Below are 18,292 nucleotides of genomic sequence, written 5' to 3'. Positions count from 1 at the left end.
AAAATTTATTTTTGAAGAAAAATAATTTTTATTAACTTTCGAATGGAAGAACTCAAAAGATAAAACAAATAGTATTTTATATACAAATGCAAAAAGAAACTTACAATGTCCACAACCCACCAAGAAAGAGGCGAAAGGTTCCCACCTCCAATACGACGTCGTTTTGGCTCCTCTTCATTACAATTTTTCTATCCCGACAATAAGAATTAAAAATAAATAAAAACTCTTAATTTCCAATTACCCATGTCAAACCAAAATTTCTTTCTTATTTTTATTCATCCAAATCAAAGTCTCTTTCTCTCTCCTGTTTCTCTCTCTTCCATTCTATCTATCCATTTCTGTCCATCGCCGACAACCGCCAATTCCCTCCATTTCAAAGCAAACCCCTTTCTTATCTCTCTTTCCAGGTACTCAATCCCCTCTTCCTCCACCTCTTCGTCTTCTTCTTCCTCCCTCGCTCTTGCTCTCTCTCTCTCTCTCTAACACATGGATTGCCTAGCTCTATTTGAATGCAAGAAAACTTTTCCCATTTTATCTTTGCCACATCTTAGTGCCTTTCCGACATTAGCACGTGGTAAATAATCGCGGGTCATCTTCAAAATGTGTTTTTTTTTTTTTGTGAACCCACGTAACCTGTATATGTTTGCTGTTGTTGTTGGGTTATTTATTCTTTTGCTAGCTGGGAATGATGTTGTAACAAAAGATGGTGTTAGTGATTTTGTTTTGCAACGTAAATGGTAAAGTTTAGGTTATTTTTTTTCAGTCTGCAATGACTTCTACTGAAGAGGGGTGATTGTAGTGTTGTGGGAATGGTAATTCTTGATGTGATGGGGAAGTGCTTTTGGTCTACTGCTGGAGTGGTTGTTTTTATACGAGAATTAACATAATATAATTGGAGGGTGCTGGGTGATAATGAAAGTTTGGTGCTTGTGAGGTTTTATATGCTCTAAGTTCTTCGAAGAAGGTAAAAGAAAGTTCTAACTTGTGACTGTAAGTTTATGTAGAATTTTTAAAGATGAGCAAAGTATTGGTTAGATGAATTTAAGGGTAGGTCGCTAGGGTATTCTGCAATTCTTACATACGAGGTTTTTCTTCTTCTGAGAATTGGTGCAAGAGGGTGCATTAGGTGTTACTAATTTCTGGAAATGGATATCAGAAGACATTGTTTGGTATGTGAAAGTACTATTAACTATTTTTTGCTATAAAACTAAGAAATTTACAAGGATGTCTTATACACAAATATCACATAGCTTGTAATGCTATGCTTGATCACTTGTTCAAAAAACCTATATGAAAACAGGGCTATTGTTTGTTAAGTCATTATAAGTATTTGCATGTACATATTGATGAAGCAAAAGCTGTGGGTTTAAACTCTTTATGTAGATACATATGTGAATAGCAATAATTTATTTTTTAGAGAATTTAACATTTTTGGCACTTTGTTGCGATCAACGTATGAATGTTTATGTTATCATCCTTGAATTTTAAGTAGTATATGTTTGCTTACTATTCATTTCCTTAATGGCATTTTCTGCTCATAGTGACTTCTTGTTCTGGTTTTTTTACAGTTGTCGCTCAAAACTTGCAATGTTCTAAATTATTCTCCATTCTTCACTTTCGCAAGTTTACATCTGTTTTGCAAATACTTTTACGGACCATGCATATATGAGAGATGTTGCTGGAGCTTCTAAATCCTCATTGCAGAATAAATATGACAACTGGATGCATTATCTGACTGTCTGGATTTGAAGTTTACATTTGTGCTTCAGCTAATATTGTTTGCATCACAGAAACTTTCACCAATAGATTTTACTTTTCAAATTGGTTCAATATGTCGGAAATTGACATGGCGGTTATTAAACCAGAGGTATGCTACGTTTCAGTACGGATTTTTTTTCTTAACCAATCCATGTAGTTCAGGGGTTAAAATTTTATTTAAAGTTGTATCACTTTGGGTTTTTTTTATCTTTTCCGTCTCATTTAGATTTGGTAGTCATGCGTGCTGAATTTTTTCTTTTATTCTTTATTCGTAAAGGGTACATTCCACTGTTTAAGTTTCAAAACTTTATTAGTTTTAATCTTTGCTACTCTTAGAAACTGGAGTTTAAACCTAATTCAAGTTCTCAAAATTGGCTTGAAATGTGACGTTTGCACCGATATATGTATTATAATTTGGTTATATATCTAATTGATGTGGAAGTTTTAGCACACTCTCATATTGATGATTAAACATCTCGTGTGTGGGAATGGATGAGGCCCGATTGTACGTGACATAATAGGTCCAACAAATTTCAATAAGATAGATTTTAAGTGAATGTGAGATCTCTCACTTTTACTATATTTTATTTCTCAGTTTAAAAATATTTGAATAAGTTAAATTTTGTTGTGAACCATATCATCCTCTTACAATATTCATTGTTTTCCCTCTCTGGAGTTGTTGAGATTTTAGAAACTTTGATAATTAAGTGGTGTTATATGGGCTGAGGTTTTAGACCAGAATATGAATTATCTTTAGTTTTGGCTCTTAAAAAGGATGGGTTTAGAGAAATTACTATTACACTGGATTAGTTTTCCTGTATGTTAATCAGTACTAGTATGGCTTAAGTTCATTTGTTAATTAATATAAAAAAAACTAAGTATCATTAATATTAATGATTAATGAGTTGGTACTCCACTAGATTTGTTTCAGTTTGTTATAAATTATCAGCCATAACAAAATAAAAGCATACAGCTGATAAAACGAGTTATGCACTCACTCTGGAGTATTTGGTCTGCCAGAGAAGCAAAAAGCTTGTCTATTTTTTTCAGTCCCAGCTCCTGATAGATCCTTAATTTCATATAAAAAATTTCAGATGATGAAGCCTTATATCTGGCTTGAGACATCAGATGGTTCAATCCAGCAAGTGGAACAAGAAATTGCAATGTATTGCCCTTTAATTTGTAAAGAAATAATACAAAAAGGGATGGGATCTTCCAAGAATTGTGCAATATGTCTTCCTCAACGAGTCAGTCCTGCAACATTGAGCTTAATTCTTGATTATTGTCGTTTTCATCAAGTACCAGGTCGCTCAAACAAGGTTCTACTACCTGCTCTACCTCTCTCCTTAATGCTTGTAAATTGTTATCATCTTTGTATAAAGATAATTTAATGCTGAAGAACAATATGTCAAGATGATCTTACCTGGGGGTTGTTCTTTGTATAGGAAAGGAAGTCTTATGATGAAAAGTTTGTTAGGATGGACACAAAGCGGCTGTGTGAGTTGACATCTGCTGCAGACAGCCTTCAGTTGAAGCCATTGGTTGATCTTACAAGTCGTGCACTTGCCCGGATAATTGAAGGAAAATCTCCAGAGGAGATACGTGAAATATTTCATCTGCCTGATGATCTAACTGAGGTGTCTGGTGCTTGTGAGAACTCTGTATGCCAATTATGTCTTCTTTCATCTTTAATTCTCTTTTTTCACACATGCTTTTGATCCAGGAAGAGAAGTTGGAGCCCTTGAAAAACACAACTGATGACCCAAGGATCAGGCTTTTGAATAGATTGTATGCCAAGAAGAGGAAAGAACTAAAAGAGCGCGAGAGGTTGAAGGTACAAGTATTGTGTCTTTATTTATCATATTACCTACAGTATATGTTACATTGTATAATGTAGTCCTTGTTCCTTATTTAGATTTTCCCAATTAAATTGAACTTTGCTGCTAAGATATGTTTGTCTTGTATCTCTTTATCCTAAATTTTAGATTGTTGAATTTAACGAGAATTGGTCCTTTGCATGTTTCAGAGTGTTGAAGTTGAAGAAGAGCATATAGATAAACGTTCCGTTGATGATCTCTTGTCTTTTATTAATGGAAATGATGAAGGTAAAACATTTTTTATCCCTTTTTTTTTCTTGCGTTTACTTCCTGCCTCTTTCTGTAGATTGGTAAAATACATGTCTGTTCATCCCTAATTGAAGTATTTCTATTTTATATTTGGGCCTCTTGCATTTTTTTTTGTGAAACCTACATGATGAACATGGTTATTGGTGTGATGATTGAAATAAGAGGGAAGATGTTAGGATATAATGTGTGCAGAATAAAAGGAAATAGATTAGGAATTAGTTATTAGTTGGTTAGGAGGGTTTTTATAAGAAGGCAGGGAGGTCTTGTGTCAGGATACTTTTTGATAATTTTGTAGATTGAGCTTTGGCTCTTTGTGAAGGGGAAACCCTTGGAGGAGGGAGTGCTCTCCTATTCTTGTATTCTTTGGTTACAATTATAATACAGTTTTGTTTCCAGTAATCTGGTGAGTGAGTATGTGCTGTTTTGAGTGATAGTTAGACTTTTTGACTAAAGAAGCCTAACAGAAGATATTAATGACAATAACCAATGAGAACTATACAATGACTGTTGGTCCTAACATGACAATTGAATGGCATCACTGAACCTACTATGCAATTATTCTATATGTAGCATGGTTTTTGATAGTTTTTGTTACTTGTGTCTTGTATCTTTTACTTGTTTTTATTTATAATAGTTTCATAATTCTTTGGGGGGAATGTTCTGAGAGCTGTATCTTTTTTAATTTATTTTCTGGTTTAATTCCTTTGAGAGGCTAATTAATGATGAAGAATTTCGTCACAGATCAAAAGGGCATTAAAACTTCTAAGAATAAAAAGAAAAATAGAAGGAAAAAAGAGCAACATCAGAAGAACTCTTCTCTGAAGGAAGCTTCTGGAGTGAATAAGAAGGTTGTTATAAATATTCTGTTCTATTTTTTTTAATGAAAAAATTCAATTATTTATCATGTAAATTATAAGTGTTACCTTTTTTATCTCATGATAGGAAGTAAATGGTCAAAACATCAGACATCCAGATTCTGAAGCTGATATAATTGCTGAGACTTCAATTTCACATACAGAAGATGTTTTTCCTCATAAGGAGTTTGATGATGGAGATATAGATGATGGGATTGATCCTGCACTGAAGGAAAAAATTGACAGGTGGGGCTACATTCCTCGTGCATGTTTGGAAATGCTTTTTTGGGAGAAATAATTTCTTTAAAGTTCTCTCAAGAAGTTGTGATTAGAAAAGAACAATTATTTCTTCAAATAGGCATGAACCAAATGCACATTAATTATAATGTTTGCACTTAGTTGTTTCTAAAGTCTTTAGCATAATTGCAGTGGCAGATCACAAGCTTTTCTCCTCATTAGTGATCTGTAGCATTTTGGAATATTATTTTTTTTGTGGAGTATAGCATATGCAGAGGAAAGGGCATCAGAATGGTTGAACTCTATCCTTGTACAAATTGTACTTTTTGAGTCACCTATTACTGGTTGAATATGGCATGAAGAGTTTGTGTTTATCAGAGGAAGATATGGCAATGCCAATTTGTTGGACTTTACAACTCTTTATGTTTTTTTTAATCTTTGTTGTTTTCTGGAGGAGAATGATAAATTTAGAAATATTTTTATCCTATATCAACTAGCCATTAATTTTTCATGACCGTGAATATTGTAAAGCTATTAGATAGGTAATGCCATTGAATTTGCTAACTTGATTAGGATGGCAACTAATATTTCCCCCTTTTCTTAGCTAAGTCTTTAGCAATATTATGATGATAATTGAATGGCCACTTCAGTTCTGCTTCTACTGTTTCAAAATTTGCTGATTATTGCTGAAGTGAATTCAGTTTCAGATATTAACTATATGATGACAACATCTTGAATTAGTTACAACTGGATAACTACCTTCACGAACTGTAACTAACATTCATAGTCACAGACAGCTGTACAATCTGCCTGCTCTTACACAAAATAGGTGAACATGTATAGGGTAGAACCCAATAGCTACCCTTCTTGCGTTAATTGTCTTCTATTGTTGTTTTAGGTATTAAAGGTAACATTTTTATGTAAAGAGATGTTATATAAATGTGCTTTTAATACAATGTCCAGCAAACCTTATGTGTTTGGTAACCATTTTGAACACAGGGAAGTCGAAGATTTTGCCCGACGATTGAATTCTGACTGGCCAGAGAGGATGCAAGAACTTTTATCGTCTGGACAAGAAAGGAAGACGAGACTTTATAGTCCCAATGGAAATAGTTTTCTACGGCGAAATGCTTGTATGTTTTTTCACTATTTGAGTGATTATACCTGTCCATTCATTCTATGCTTGCTACCTTAAGTTAATTTTTTTCTAAAATGTTTCTCTCTTACTGAAAAAACTTTTTTGTATACTAAATTTTCCTGCATTCATTATCTTCCTTTTAAAATTAGCTTCTACAGTTTATCTGCTAAAGTTGCTTACATGTATTTGGTGTTCTACTTTTATTGTTTATACACGTTTGTTTCTTTTTGTTACACATTTTATACAAGTTATCTGTTAGATGCCTATTATGCAAAGTAAAAATTACATCTTACCATGTCCTATCAACTTGTAGAACCATGGTGCCCTATCATTGCCAAAGAAACTTCTAACCTTACAACTGAACTTGGCAAGATAAATTTGGTAATCTTTCAGTCTGTTGTTATCTTTTTGAGTAGTGTTGAATTTATTAAGCACGCAATATAGTAATCAAGCATTTTCTTGACTTCGGTATTTTTGGTAAGCCTATTCAAATTGACAATTTTTCCATTTCATTTCACTCACTTTCACTGGCGCAAGCAACTCAAAAATATTTCTACGTACAGGATTGCGACTTGGATGCGTTGGAAATGAGTTCGTAAAAGATTGCAAGCCTACCCAGATGACTAATGGCTTTAACAATTTTGAGAGATGCTGACACATGCTAGAAAATTGTTGCATGTCTTCTTTTTTTTTTTTTTTTTACTGTTTAAATTGATTCTTTGTTGTTCATTATTAGTGTTCATCTCTGGTGCTATTTGCTGCTGGGGGCGTTCTCTTGTAAACTTATAGGAAAGAAATAAAAAAGGTTCTGATGTTGTACGGATTATATACGTTGTGCTCATTTGGTTTTCGTTGGTTTCTTTTTTCTAGTTCTTATTTAATGGCTCCTTTGTATCTCATGAACTTTTTAATTTTAGCCGAAACAGAAAAGTTGTTAACCTTGCATTAACAAACCACTGAATAATTTTCCTTTTGAACATGTTAGCATAATCCTCTTCGGATGATGGATCAGTGCATTGATTGAGTGCCATGATAAAAAATTTTAAGTGATAATGGATTGGAGAGGAGAAATGAAGAATTGTCTTTGGACTACGGGGCTAATTCTGATACATATATGACCTTCCCATTTCCTCTAATCTCTTGCCTAAGTAAGCTTCCTGATTCTTTGAGATTGATAGAGATCTTTGGAGGTGCTGTTGTGTGATGTTGCTGTCCAGTTGGAATTGAAGTTGCTGGTACAATCTGAGATCAATTCAGCACTGCAAGCTTATTTGATACATTATTAATTTCATACATGAAATAACAGAAATTTAGTCGTATTCTTCACAGTTCAAAAGTTCCATATCATCATCATTTTCCAATCTTCTCTCCATTGCTTGAAGGTTATCCATGCCTGTCATTTGGCTTGCCACTTAAATACATAATTTTAGCCAGATCATCGTGGAAGTATAAATATGAAAGGTGTACAAAAAAAAAAGACCCTAAGGAGGGGCCAGAGTCAGGAAACGAATCTCTTGAATCTCCTCATTCCAGTCCATCTTCTATTTCAGAAAAAAGATCTATTCTTACAGTAGACAGTTTTGCACGGGTCCTCCATCCATCTAACAGTTGTGCAGGGTATCTCCAGTCTCGGGGGCTGATTTTAAGTACATGCTATAATATATCATTTGGCTGAAATTTGGTTATGACAAAGTTACAGATGTTACAGTCTTCTAAGATTTGCTATAAGTCTCCTGTAAACTAACACCTAGGATGCTAACTGTGCTGGCGATTACTGGTTTGTTGATTGATCCTCTTGGATGTGAGGGCAAGGTATTTTTGGTTCCCCTCTTGTCCATAGTACCTTGAGTTCACCTCTCTTCTTTCCTAATGACAAAAAGGTTCCTGCAAATAAAGAAAAGGTTTTCAAAAGCTGGTGTTAGTGTTCATGGATAAATCTCTAGTAAAAAATAAAGTATATCTATACGAAAAAACATGGATAATTTCAGTATTTCAGCAGCCAATGGAATGAGTACAAAATTTATTGTTTGCACTATAATGAATGTTTTAATTCAATGTCACTTCTAATAATTTTACTAACCAAGTGTAAACGGAACTATATAAAGCAAAGCAGGTTGACCATGTCCATCCATCAAGTTCAGAGCCATGTATGTGATAAGGAGTCCTGCAGATCAAAATTCAACAAACATGGTATTAAGACCAAACATATATAGTCACCTGCATATTTTCAGTCCAAGTACGTCCAGACACTTCAGAAAATTAACCTTCCAACACATTCTATCCAATTAAAAAGTACCCTCAGATCAAACATGGCATACCTAAACCATAAGCAGTCATTGCCCACACGAAGTATCCATCTCGAAGGTTCTTCTTTGCTAACCAATCATACCTGTATACTCAATTATTAGAAAAAAGTAGGAACAAAGCATTCTATTTCTCCTTCCAAAACGACTGTATAAGGAAGAAGATGAACAAAATTATTTAATGAATGTGTTTTTATGCAACCTTAGTGAAAATGCAACTAGAAGCCCTGGTAAGATGATGTCCCCAAAACCAATGATGCTGTAACCACCCCAAGGATCAAACAAACGTGGTATCTTGAGCAGCATGGGGATACCATCTTCTCCACTCTTATCACCTCGAGCTACCTGCAAAGAAGAGAAAACGTTGCATTAATTTAATGAGAAGAAAAGCATCATGTTTAATGAGATAAAGAAGAGCTTTGTGAAGAAAGGTCCAAGGGAGATGTTGCATGAAAACACACTCACCACTATCATGACACTCTCATGGAACCACCATTTAGAGACAAACACCCAGAAGATGTCATACAGAAAGGCACAACTGAGAAGAACAGTTCCAACCTTACAAAGAAAATTGAATATATTAGTGTCTTTTGTTAATTAAAAATAGCAGTAATACACGGAAGATCCATATTCAATTGTTTTACTGAAATGGAGGCCCTTTTATCCATCCCAAGCTTAATTTTCAAGATTTTCAAAAAGCTACCCAAGTAGGAGATGGTGCAAAACACAAGCGAAGTATGAATAATCACCTTGAGATTTGGTATCCGCACAATCTGAAGAACTGTAATAATCAATGTGATACCCTGAAAAGTAAACGATTGAAACAAAAAAGGATAGTAATTTAATGGAAGTTTGCAAGCTAGCCACTCAGAAAACTAAGTTCATATTATTATAAACATAAATGGAAAAACTTCAACTGGAGCAAGAGAGAAATTGAAATAGCGTGTACCCGAAAAAGAAAAAATAATAGGAAAAATTGTAACAATAACAATTGGCCAAGAACAATCATTTGGCACTAACAATTGATATCCTAGTTTCTTGCATAGAAAGCAAAGGTTAGGAATCTGATAATTCTTTTTTGTTTTTCAGTTACCCAACACCAAGTAGTTTTCCCCAGAACTTTACTGATTAATAACGTAAGTCCAATGATGTTGTATGATCTACACACCCGAACTCAGTTTCTCAATCAGTGAGACAAGACTAATGCTGTTCAGATAACCAATAGAAAAGATGTTTTCCTCTAGAATCTTGGTTTATGACTTTATAACCAGAACTTTGTTTGTGAAACTCAGAGCAATATGCTCGCGTCAGCATTTCAATCACTCTAAGACCATATTCGTTTAAAAGCATTTTCAGTTTTACACCAGAAACATTCCAATGTCTGCGAAGAAAATTATGCCATATGCAGCAAGGGCATAGCTCGTGATTACATCGCACATTTTCTATATTGGTCAAAACTACAAGTAGGAAAAATAATGAGCAGAAAGGAGTGTAAAAGAAGATTCCACCAAAAAGAACACATTAAAGGTAGCAGAACTATTCTTACAAGAATATCTTGACCAATCCAAGCAAATGATACATGGCGATAAACACCCCAAAGCACAGCAAATACTATGCAGAAGGGAGTAACAGCAACTGTCAGATATGATACAGCACCAAAGAAGGGTACTTTCACAAATATTTGTGCAGCATGCTGGAACCATCTGAAACTGTACACAATGTGATGTCAAATCGATATAATTACAGGGGAGTCTAGTAGAACAAACAATCTACCTAATAGTATGAATATTAATTCTTTGTAAAGCTGACAGTGAGGAGAAAAACCTTCACCATGCTGAAGTTATGAAAAATTTATTTTTCAGAAATATAACTGTCAGTTGCCAAATTTGATGCATAGAATTCAGAGTTCAACTATCCAATGCTATATATGACAGGCTTGCCACTGGCCACTTAGTCAAATATTCAACCCCCTAATTTGCTAACCTCCAACCATTTACAATAACGATCAAATTGGTTAATCATTCTTTAACTCATAAAATGTTACCAATGAACACCACAAATTCAAACAATAAGGAAACAAGGAAGAAATACATACCATGATAACAGAGCCACCAAGCATGTTTGTAGTCCCTGAAAGCACGTAGAGAATAGGAGATTCATTCAGCTGCTATATATCAATAATAATATCACGTTGCAAATTGCAATCCTATGACCTAGGAAGCACAGATTATGATGCAAGATTCGAATATGGTAAAATATGGACATGTGAATTCCGCATTTTAAAAATTGAAGAGACAACATGGCTATAATATAACGTACAAACTTAATCTTAAGTAACCACTAAAAGTGATTATGAGAAATTTGTCTAAGAGTGAGCGCAAGTAATCATAAACATGAGAAAGTATAAAAATTTCTTTAAATATTTGGGTATACTGACCAATACTGGCATATAAGTTAATGAGTACAAAAATTATAGAAACGCAATTAAAAGTATTCAAAGTGTCCACTTTGGATGTTGCATATTTTTAGGAAGCTTTCAGATTTGTATCAGTTTGAACTAGTCAAATTTATTCTGTTTCATTATCTGGCAGTGGGTTAGCTATTTCTTATTTTTTAGCTAAGCTGTCAGTGCAGTCGCCAGAATCCTGAAACGCAAACTCTTAGTATGATATATCTGAGTGCATTTAAATTAGGTTTCATTAAGATAATAAAATACTGAAGTTAGCATTCTCAGTTCCACTTTATTCTTTTATTAAGTTTTGCATCTTCTCTGTTTTCTTCTCTATTAGCCACTGCCTATGCCCCTTAAAATCAACAGATAACAATCTCTGGATTGATGGAAAGGGATGAAATGGGGAAGAAGCAGAACAGGATTGAGTGCAGCATATTCCATCCAATACCCCATTTCACCTCTTCAGTTTGAGGAGTAGGAGACAGAATCATCTTCTCCTTTTCTTTTTTCCCATATCCATCATATTGCACTCATTAAATATCCAACATAGGCATATCAACCTCCCCTCAAGTCAATAAAGAAACAACTTTAAAGAGGATAGGAGCATAATACGAATTAGAAGACTTTAAAATATGTTCAAGGAATTGGGTTAGATGTGAAGGAAGCAAAATGTTGCTAAGTACACACAGGTGAAAATAACCACCCAAGATATGGCGCAAATCATACAGAAGATGAGAAAAATTAAGAGTCATATCCAATAAGAATCGAGCTTGGGAAAATGATAACTCACCTCAACCCCACCAATGCAGAATAGAACCACCAGAACTTCAACAAACCATGATGCCATGAATTTGTAAAGCATAACCAAGAAACAAGAAGCAATCACAACAAATGATATTGCTGCTGCAGTACTGATTTCCACATAAGCACTAGAACCAGCATTCTCTGCATTTACATATTCATCTGAAGCATCCTGCAATTTAAACATACTATATATATGTTAGTAATTGATTTAATGACTCTTTCTCTTACTTTGAGAAGAAGGCTTCGTTTACAAAAAATAAATTAGTCTATTTTAAAAAGAGAATAAACTCTTGTTAAGGAAACCTCTGTGCCAAGTCTGCAAGGAGCACAATCACTTCTTTGTTTTAATGAGCTAGTTTCCTTTCAGAATTTCTTCTGTGTGTCTTTGTAAACTTTTGTATTTCTTCTTTCGAACACCAAAACAATATTATCCTTGTATGAGGAAAAGCAAATAAAATTGGCAAGAAAAGAAACTAGGTAACCTTTAATAGCTTCTCCTGTTCAATGGCAGACTCTCTCGCAGTCCAGGCAGACCAGTAAGAAGCACAGAGAATACTACCAACAGCCATAAGCCATAAAAACACTTCTGCAACATCAACCATTGGACGATATGGAGAGTATAACTGCACAGACACTGGCGAATGGAGAATTGCAAAGACTAATCAGATCAAGAATCATAATATAAAGTAGTTAATTTAAACTTTTGTCTGGTAAAGGAAAACTGTAACTCATTACAAAAGAATAAGCACATAAAAAATTGAAACATACCCACTGAGTTGTTTAGTATGTGATTTTCCAAGTTTTCCCCAGCATCTTGTGGAAGCATGACGGTAGGTATTCCAATATCCACATCAGTTTCATTTGCTTCGCAAACCATCTTGAAAAGTTCTGCACAACAAGGACATAAATAGTTGCTTACACAAACAAGACACACAGCATTGCGAAATGATTGTTTAATCTAATAAGCAAAGACATTTAGCAAATAAGAAACAAAACTTTAGTATCCTCTACGAAACTACGAACCACAGGATCTCATCACTTTTAATTGTAAATTAGGCATGGGGAAGAGGGAAGTGAAACAAACTATAAGTTCAAAAAAGCAAAAATTGCATGCAAACACCTGTACGGTAATTTATAATCAGCATGGCTGAAGCACCAGCCTGTTCAGCTATATTTGCCTTGGTTGTGAAACTACACTGTCCTCGGTGCACCAAAATGATCTCGCCAGTGAGCTAACAAATTGCAAGACACTTCGGATTACTAACTTACAAATATCTAAAAAAATTCAAGCTTTATAATCTGAACATTTATGCTTCACAAGCAGAGGAGTTGCATTTGGTTAGTTATAAAGCACAAAGTTAGAATACCTTATTCTTAGGTAGGCTACAACAATCAGGAGGATCAGCAATTGCAATTCTAGTATGGTTAGCACGTTTTTCTTTTGACTCCAGTGTAGGGCCAAACCTTGCACCAACGCCAACATACTCACAGCTTTCCACACCATCAATCCAAGTTGGAACTTTAACCTAACAAAAGAGCAATGGGTCAAAATTGTTGAAGAAAATACTCATTCATACTTTATACCTACCAATCTTTGTAAGAAAATTGAAACATGCCACATGGTAGTTTACTGAAACACAGAAAGAAACAGGCCATTTTGCTTATGAGATTTTATAGAAGTCTTTATCATGGTTCTGGTCACCATCATCTTGCTCAAATTCTAATTTAGAAAGCATTCAGGCACTTGGCATTTCTTTCTTTACACTAAATAACATACCTTCAATGAAAGAAGGCAGATCAAGGAGAAAAGATATACACGACTACAAAATTTCACGAGATAGATAATTGTTACAAACTTTGGAAGAAGAACTGAACAAGATTTCCAGGTCTTTTAGTGGTGTCCAGAACACAAGTCAAGCTAAGTCAATCTCAAGTGAGAAAGTTGAGAGAATTGGCATGATTGTTCACATAGAGAGGGAGAAAATTGATGAAATCAAATATATAATATCAACTATAGCAAATAAAGCTACCATACTTCTATCAGATAACAGATCTCAGCATTGCAATTGCCAGAAAAATACCACTGCAAATTAAACAAGGCTATTCGTTTTATTTTAATTTTTTAAACAAATGTTAATTAAACCAGTGACTAAAAATGCATAGAACAAAAAAGAGAAAACAAGTATATTTTTACTTCCAGAACTTGATGCCACAAACAATCGAAAACATGATTAAACGTCTTGTGTTTAATTTAAGAACAGAAGAAGAGAGAGTACTTTAATTGAGTATGCTCCACAGAGTGATTCATGTGGAGGAAAGGGGAAGGTTAAGGTGCAAAAGAGAATGAAAAAATCTCATCTTTCCAAAACTAAAAAACTAAAATTTGAATTTTGATCAAATCCAACTCCCCCAATTTTGTTGAAAATGACTTAAAAAAACTAGAAAGAAGAAAATAATAGCAATGTTCCTCTCCTTTTTCCAGCACCCTGACAAACAGCAAAGCCAATTTTTCTTCAAAACAAGAAAGACTAGCATTTTTACAATCAAATATGCATCAAATTCACATCAAACATATAAAAAAAATAAATAAAAAAAAATCAAAATTTGTATCCATTATTTCAGCTACCAGGACAAAGTTGTTCTCACAGCCAGGTCTCTTGGGAGCAATATTATCATGGTGCACTATGTCCCCAGCAAAACTGAAAGTGAAAAATATCATGAACACAGAACAACAGAGAGCACAGGAAGCTCCAAGTGAAGCCATGGTGGTGTGAAGTAGTGAGAAGCCAGATTCCAGATGCAAATTTGAGGGAAAAAACCAAAAGGGGTTTGTGTGTGAAGGTAAAGATTTTATCTTTGGAAAGAAAGAAAGAGGAAGAAGGTACAATGGGAATTGGGGGTGGAGGCAGAGAGAGAAGAAAGACACAGTTTTTTAACTTTTTTTATTTATTTAATTTGATTAATTTAATTCATTAAGTTAAATTTAATTTAGTTATTGGGTGTTTGTGTCTGTCGAATGCAGGATGGAACATGAGAAAAACACCGCGTGGTAACCGTTGAACTACAATTTCCACTACTTTACGTTTGTTGTTAGGTGGGTTGGCCACGACCTTTCTATGTGCGTGATATGCACGCCGCATTCAGCTTTTTTATTATTTTTATTTTAAAATAAAACTCTTATTTATAGTAAATAGAGATGAATGAAAAAAAAATCCAGTTATTATTTAATAAAAAATAAAATTATATAAATTTAGAATTTGAATAAATTTTTGTTACATTTAAAAGGTATATTGTATATAATTTTATGAGAAGGGACTAACATTATTAATCGAAGTAAACTCTGTCTCTATTATAAAAGTAAAAGAAAAATAATATGAGGTTATCAACACTTAAATTAAATTATGTGTTATTGTCAACATTAAAAATTGATCATTGGTACCTGTTGGTACAAATGAGTAAACTAAATTATCTGTTTATGTTTTCTTTTATAATATTATCTTTAAATTTAAAAACTCTTTTAGAATATAATTTTTCAGATACATCTTTCATCAAAGTGAACAAAATAATCAATTGTTTATTTGGATGAAAGCAAGATTAGGGTATTTATTTTATGTATAAAATAAAATGTTATTTCGTTGTTTTGTATGTAAAGTTGGCAAGAAAAAAAAAAATTATAATCAATATCGTATTAACTTTGTAAAAGGGGAAAGTCGACTAATACGGAGTTGTTTATATATATATATATATATATCTAATATTTTTAAGAATATAAATTTTTTCTATTATATTAAAAAAATATTTTTTATAAAAAAAATTGCGGAATGTAAACAATTTTTATTAAGGATGTTTGATTCAAAATTTCTTCCATCTTCTTTTTCAACTTTATCAATAAGTCAATCTTCCATTTCCCTTTAGCTATGAAAATAATAGTATATCAATTATGTAAACTTTTTAGTTAATACAAGAACATACCATTTTATCATATGTAAAAATAATCCAAAAGTGATACAAATGCCTAATATATTTGAGAATTTCAAAATAGTCATGTTTATTTATGTGAAAAAGATAAAGTTGTCAAACGGATAATTCGGCTCGATTCAGTTCGACTCATTACGGATTTGTTATTTAGTAAACTAACTTAATCCAACTCACTTATTAGTGAACTGAGAAAATTTGAACCCAGTCTGACCCACCACAAACTGGTTGGTTAAACGGGTTGACGGACTACCTCACTTAATTATAAGTTTTTTTAAAATAAAAAAATATAATTTTTTAAATTTAAATCCAAAAAAAATTCAAAATAATAAAAGAAAAAAACATACAATACAAGCGAAATCCAAAAAAAGCACAAAAGACGAACAAATAAATTTTTAATATTAATAATTGCATATTAATAATTGCTTGCCCATTTATAATATTAGAGTCTTTGAGAAGATAAATTTATAATATATTTCTCTCTTGAAACATTTTTTTTATCTCCATCTACAATATAATAAAGAATGCTAACTAATAATATTGAAACATAAAAAAATAAATTATTAAATTAAATTAGGTGGGTTGGTGAGCCAATCGGCTCACCACGAGTTCAACCCGGATGAGCCGGGTTTTAAGTGAGTTGGATTGAAAACTAACCTACATAAAATAATTACTTTTTTTTAAACCCAACCCGGCTCAAACTCCGTGAAGGGCTAGATTAGCTTACGAGTTACAACCTAATTTGGCAGCACTATAAAAAAAAACATAACTGAAAAATTCTTAATATTTTATAAGGATAAAGAACCTACCAAATAAAATTATCTTGATTAAAATAAATAAAGTGAATAATCAAAGAAATTAATGAAAGTAAATAGATAATTTGATTTCTATAATATAATAATGTTTTGAATGTTAATATATTTAGAAAATAAAATAAATTTAGAAAATAATTTAATGTAAAATTTTATTTTTTAAAACAAAATTAAATTAAAATAAATAAATTTTATAAAATGTTATTAATAAAAAATATATTAAAATAAATGATAAAATGTCAGAAATTAAATATGTGATTTTTATTTTAATTAATTATCTTATTATAAATAATTTATAACAAATTATTTATTTTAATATATTCTAGTATATACAAAGAATTGATAATATTTTTCATGAGTAGAAACATGCCATAGACCTACAACTTACCATGCTCCACAGAAATATATTTATAAGTATATTATCATGTGGCATTAGCTCACACTATAAAATTAGAGCTCAGCTTCTTAATTAAGTGTTAACTTATTAATGAAATCAATAATTGTATAACTGAAGCCCTTAATTTTATAATAGTTTAAACTTACATATAAATTAAATTCAGCTTTATGGAATAAAGTAAAACCTTTTTTTTTAATTTTAACAAATATATATATATATATATATATATATATATATATATATATATATATATAGAGAGAGAGAGAGAGAGGCTTAACTTTCTTTTTTAAGTTGGACCTAATAATGTAATTATNGAAATCAATAATTGTATAACTGAAGCCCTTAATTTTATAATAGTTTAAACTTACATATAAATTAAATTCAGCTTTATGGAATAAAGTAAAACCTTAAGAAAAGATTTTAAGATATATATATATATATATATATATATATATATATATATATATATATATATGTTATCCAAGATTAAAAAATATTCCTTTCTTTTTTAAGTTGGACCTAATAATGTAATTATGATGTTTATGTTATTGTATACATATTTTTCTTTTACTTTCTAGAAAAGTTTATTAGAGAGAAAAAATATTTTTCTGTCTTCCACCTTTTATTTCTTAAACAAGACTAATTTGGTAAAGATATTAAACTTTATTTAATAGGGATAAGTTGTAAAAAACATATATGATAAAAATAAGTTGTGACAGTAGAAATAGATAATTAATAAATATAGTAACAATTAAAAAGGTATTTTTAATTTAATAAATCATGAGAAAGATAAAACAATTAAAAATAAAAAAGAAATGTGGCTGATGCGCGTGGAAGAAAGTTGTAAGCAAAGTACATATGTTTACCGGCTACCTTCTAAACAGGTTCCTTTATTTCCGTATGACCCGTACAGATAAGAGTGTTGTACGATCCATGAATTTTGTGACTATATCCATTGCATAATCTACCATCTTTACCCTTACTCCTGTCTCTCTCTCATTAGTCATAACTTTTTTTTTATTTGATTAAAATAAAAATAAAACAATACAGCGACAAATTCGTTTCTATGAAAAATTAAAACTTTATTTTTTTCCATTTTGTCTTCAAATTAAATATCAATTTTTATCTTTTTTCTTATTTTTCTTCTGTCCAAGTAAACAGTTCCCAATGTATTGTTTATTTGAAAATATAATTGTGTAATTAAGTATAATTGTATATTTATTTTATCTTTGAATTGTTTTAATCTTTTCTCCAATATCATACTGAAATCTGGAATGATAAGCTTTTATTAATGTTTCATCAACATATGTTAGTTATAATAGATAAAAATGTTGAAAAATAAGTTATTAGTTTTTGCTGTTTAAAATAGATGTTAATGATATTTTATATTTTAAATCAAAGTAAATAATTTTTTACTTGAAAAATTTAGCGGTTTT

The 18,292-nt window shown here is 31.9% G+C and overlaps 2 protein-coding genes across 8 annotated transcripts; one reads left to right on the top strand and one right to left on the bottom strand.

Moving 5' to 3' along the window:
- The first annotated feature begins 256 nt into the window (after positions 1-256).
- On the top strand, positions 257-6,939 carry LOC106759185 (SKP1-like protein 21). 7 transcript variants are annotated; one of them, XM_022779897.1, is made up of 12 exons: positions 261-407; positions 764-964; positions 1,569-1,867; positions 2,853-3,077; positions 3,204-3,395; positions 3,482-3,592; positions 3,785-3,863; positions 4,626-4,732; positions 4,827-4,984; positions 5,975-6,108; positions 6,427-6,494; positions 6,677-6,939. In XM_022779897.1, coding segments are annotated over exons 3-11 (1,044 nt in total). In that variant the 5' UTR covers positions 261-407; positions 764-964; positions 1,569-1,831; the 3' UTR covers positions 6,429-6,494; positions 6,677-6,939. The 7 variants fall into 7 exon arrangements, with proteins under 7 accessions (XP_022635621.1, XP_022635620.1, XP_014497710.1 ...); XM_014642222.2 differs by lacking the exon at positions 764-964; XM_014642223.2 differs by lacking the exons at positions 261-407; positions 764-964 and adding an exon at positions 421-574.
- Positions 6,940-7,133: 194 nt separating this feature from the next.
- LOC106759184 (signal peptide peptidase-like 4) lies at positions 7,134-14,605 on the bottom strand. Its single transcript, XM_014642221.2, has 14 exons — positions 14,299-14,605; positions 13,040-13,198; positions 12,793-12,904; positions 12,441-12,560; positions 12,155-12,306; positions 11,659-11,841; positions 10,512-10,546; positions 9,963-10,125; positions 9,166-9,219; positions 8,882-8,974; positions 8,619-8,761; positions 8,432-8,502; positions 8,194-8,277; positions 7,134-7,997 (listed from the first exon to the last, which is right to left on the bottom strand). Exons 1-14 carry the CDS (start codon positions 14,434-14,436, stop codon positions 7,885-7,887), a joined length of 1,620 nt encoding a protein of 539 aa, XP_014497707.1. The 5' UTR covers positions 14,437-14,605; the 3' UTR covers positions 7,134-7,884.
- Between the last annotated feature and the right edge of the window lie 3,687 nt (positions 14,606-18,292).

Source organism: Vigna radiata, chromosome 4 (genome assembly GCF_000741045.1).
Source record: "Vigna radiata var. radiata cultivar VC1973A chromosome 4, Vradiata_ver6, whole genome shotgun sequence".
Lineage (NCBI taxonomy): Eukaryota > Viridiplantae > Streptophyta > Magnoliopsida > Fabales > Fabaceae > Vigna > Vigna radiata.
Note: the sequence above shows the minus strand (reverse complement) of the source record. Positions and strands in the feature narration are given on the sequence as shown.

Excerpts from the sequence above, each read along its gene's own strand:
- LOC106759185 (XM_014642224.2), top strand. The coding sequence starts at position 1,832 with ATGTCGGAAATTGACATGGCGGTTATTAAACCAGAG. Across the intron at positions 3,864-4,625 it reads TATTAATGGAAATGATGAAG|ATCAAAAGGGCATTAAAACT; the intron begins GTAAAACATTTT and ends ATTTCGTCACAG. Across the intron at positions 4,733-4,826 it reads CTTCTGGAGTGAATAAGAAG|GAAGTAAATGGTCAAAACAT; the intron begins GTTGTTATAAAT and ends ATCTCATGATAG.
- LOC106759184 (XM_014642221.2), bottom strand. The coding sequence starts at position 14,436 with ATGGCTTCACTTGGAGCTTCCTGTGCTCTCTGTTGTTCTGTGTTCATG. Across the intron at positions 12,561-12,792 it reads GATTATAAATTACCGTACAG|AACTTTTCAAGATGGTTTGC; the intron begins GTGTTTGCATGC and ends CTTGTTGTGCAG. Across the intron at positions 12,307-12,440 it reads CATACTAAACAACTCAGTGG|TGTCTGTGCAGTTATACTCT; the intron begins GTATGTTTCAAT and ends TCCATTCGCCAG.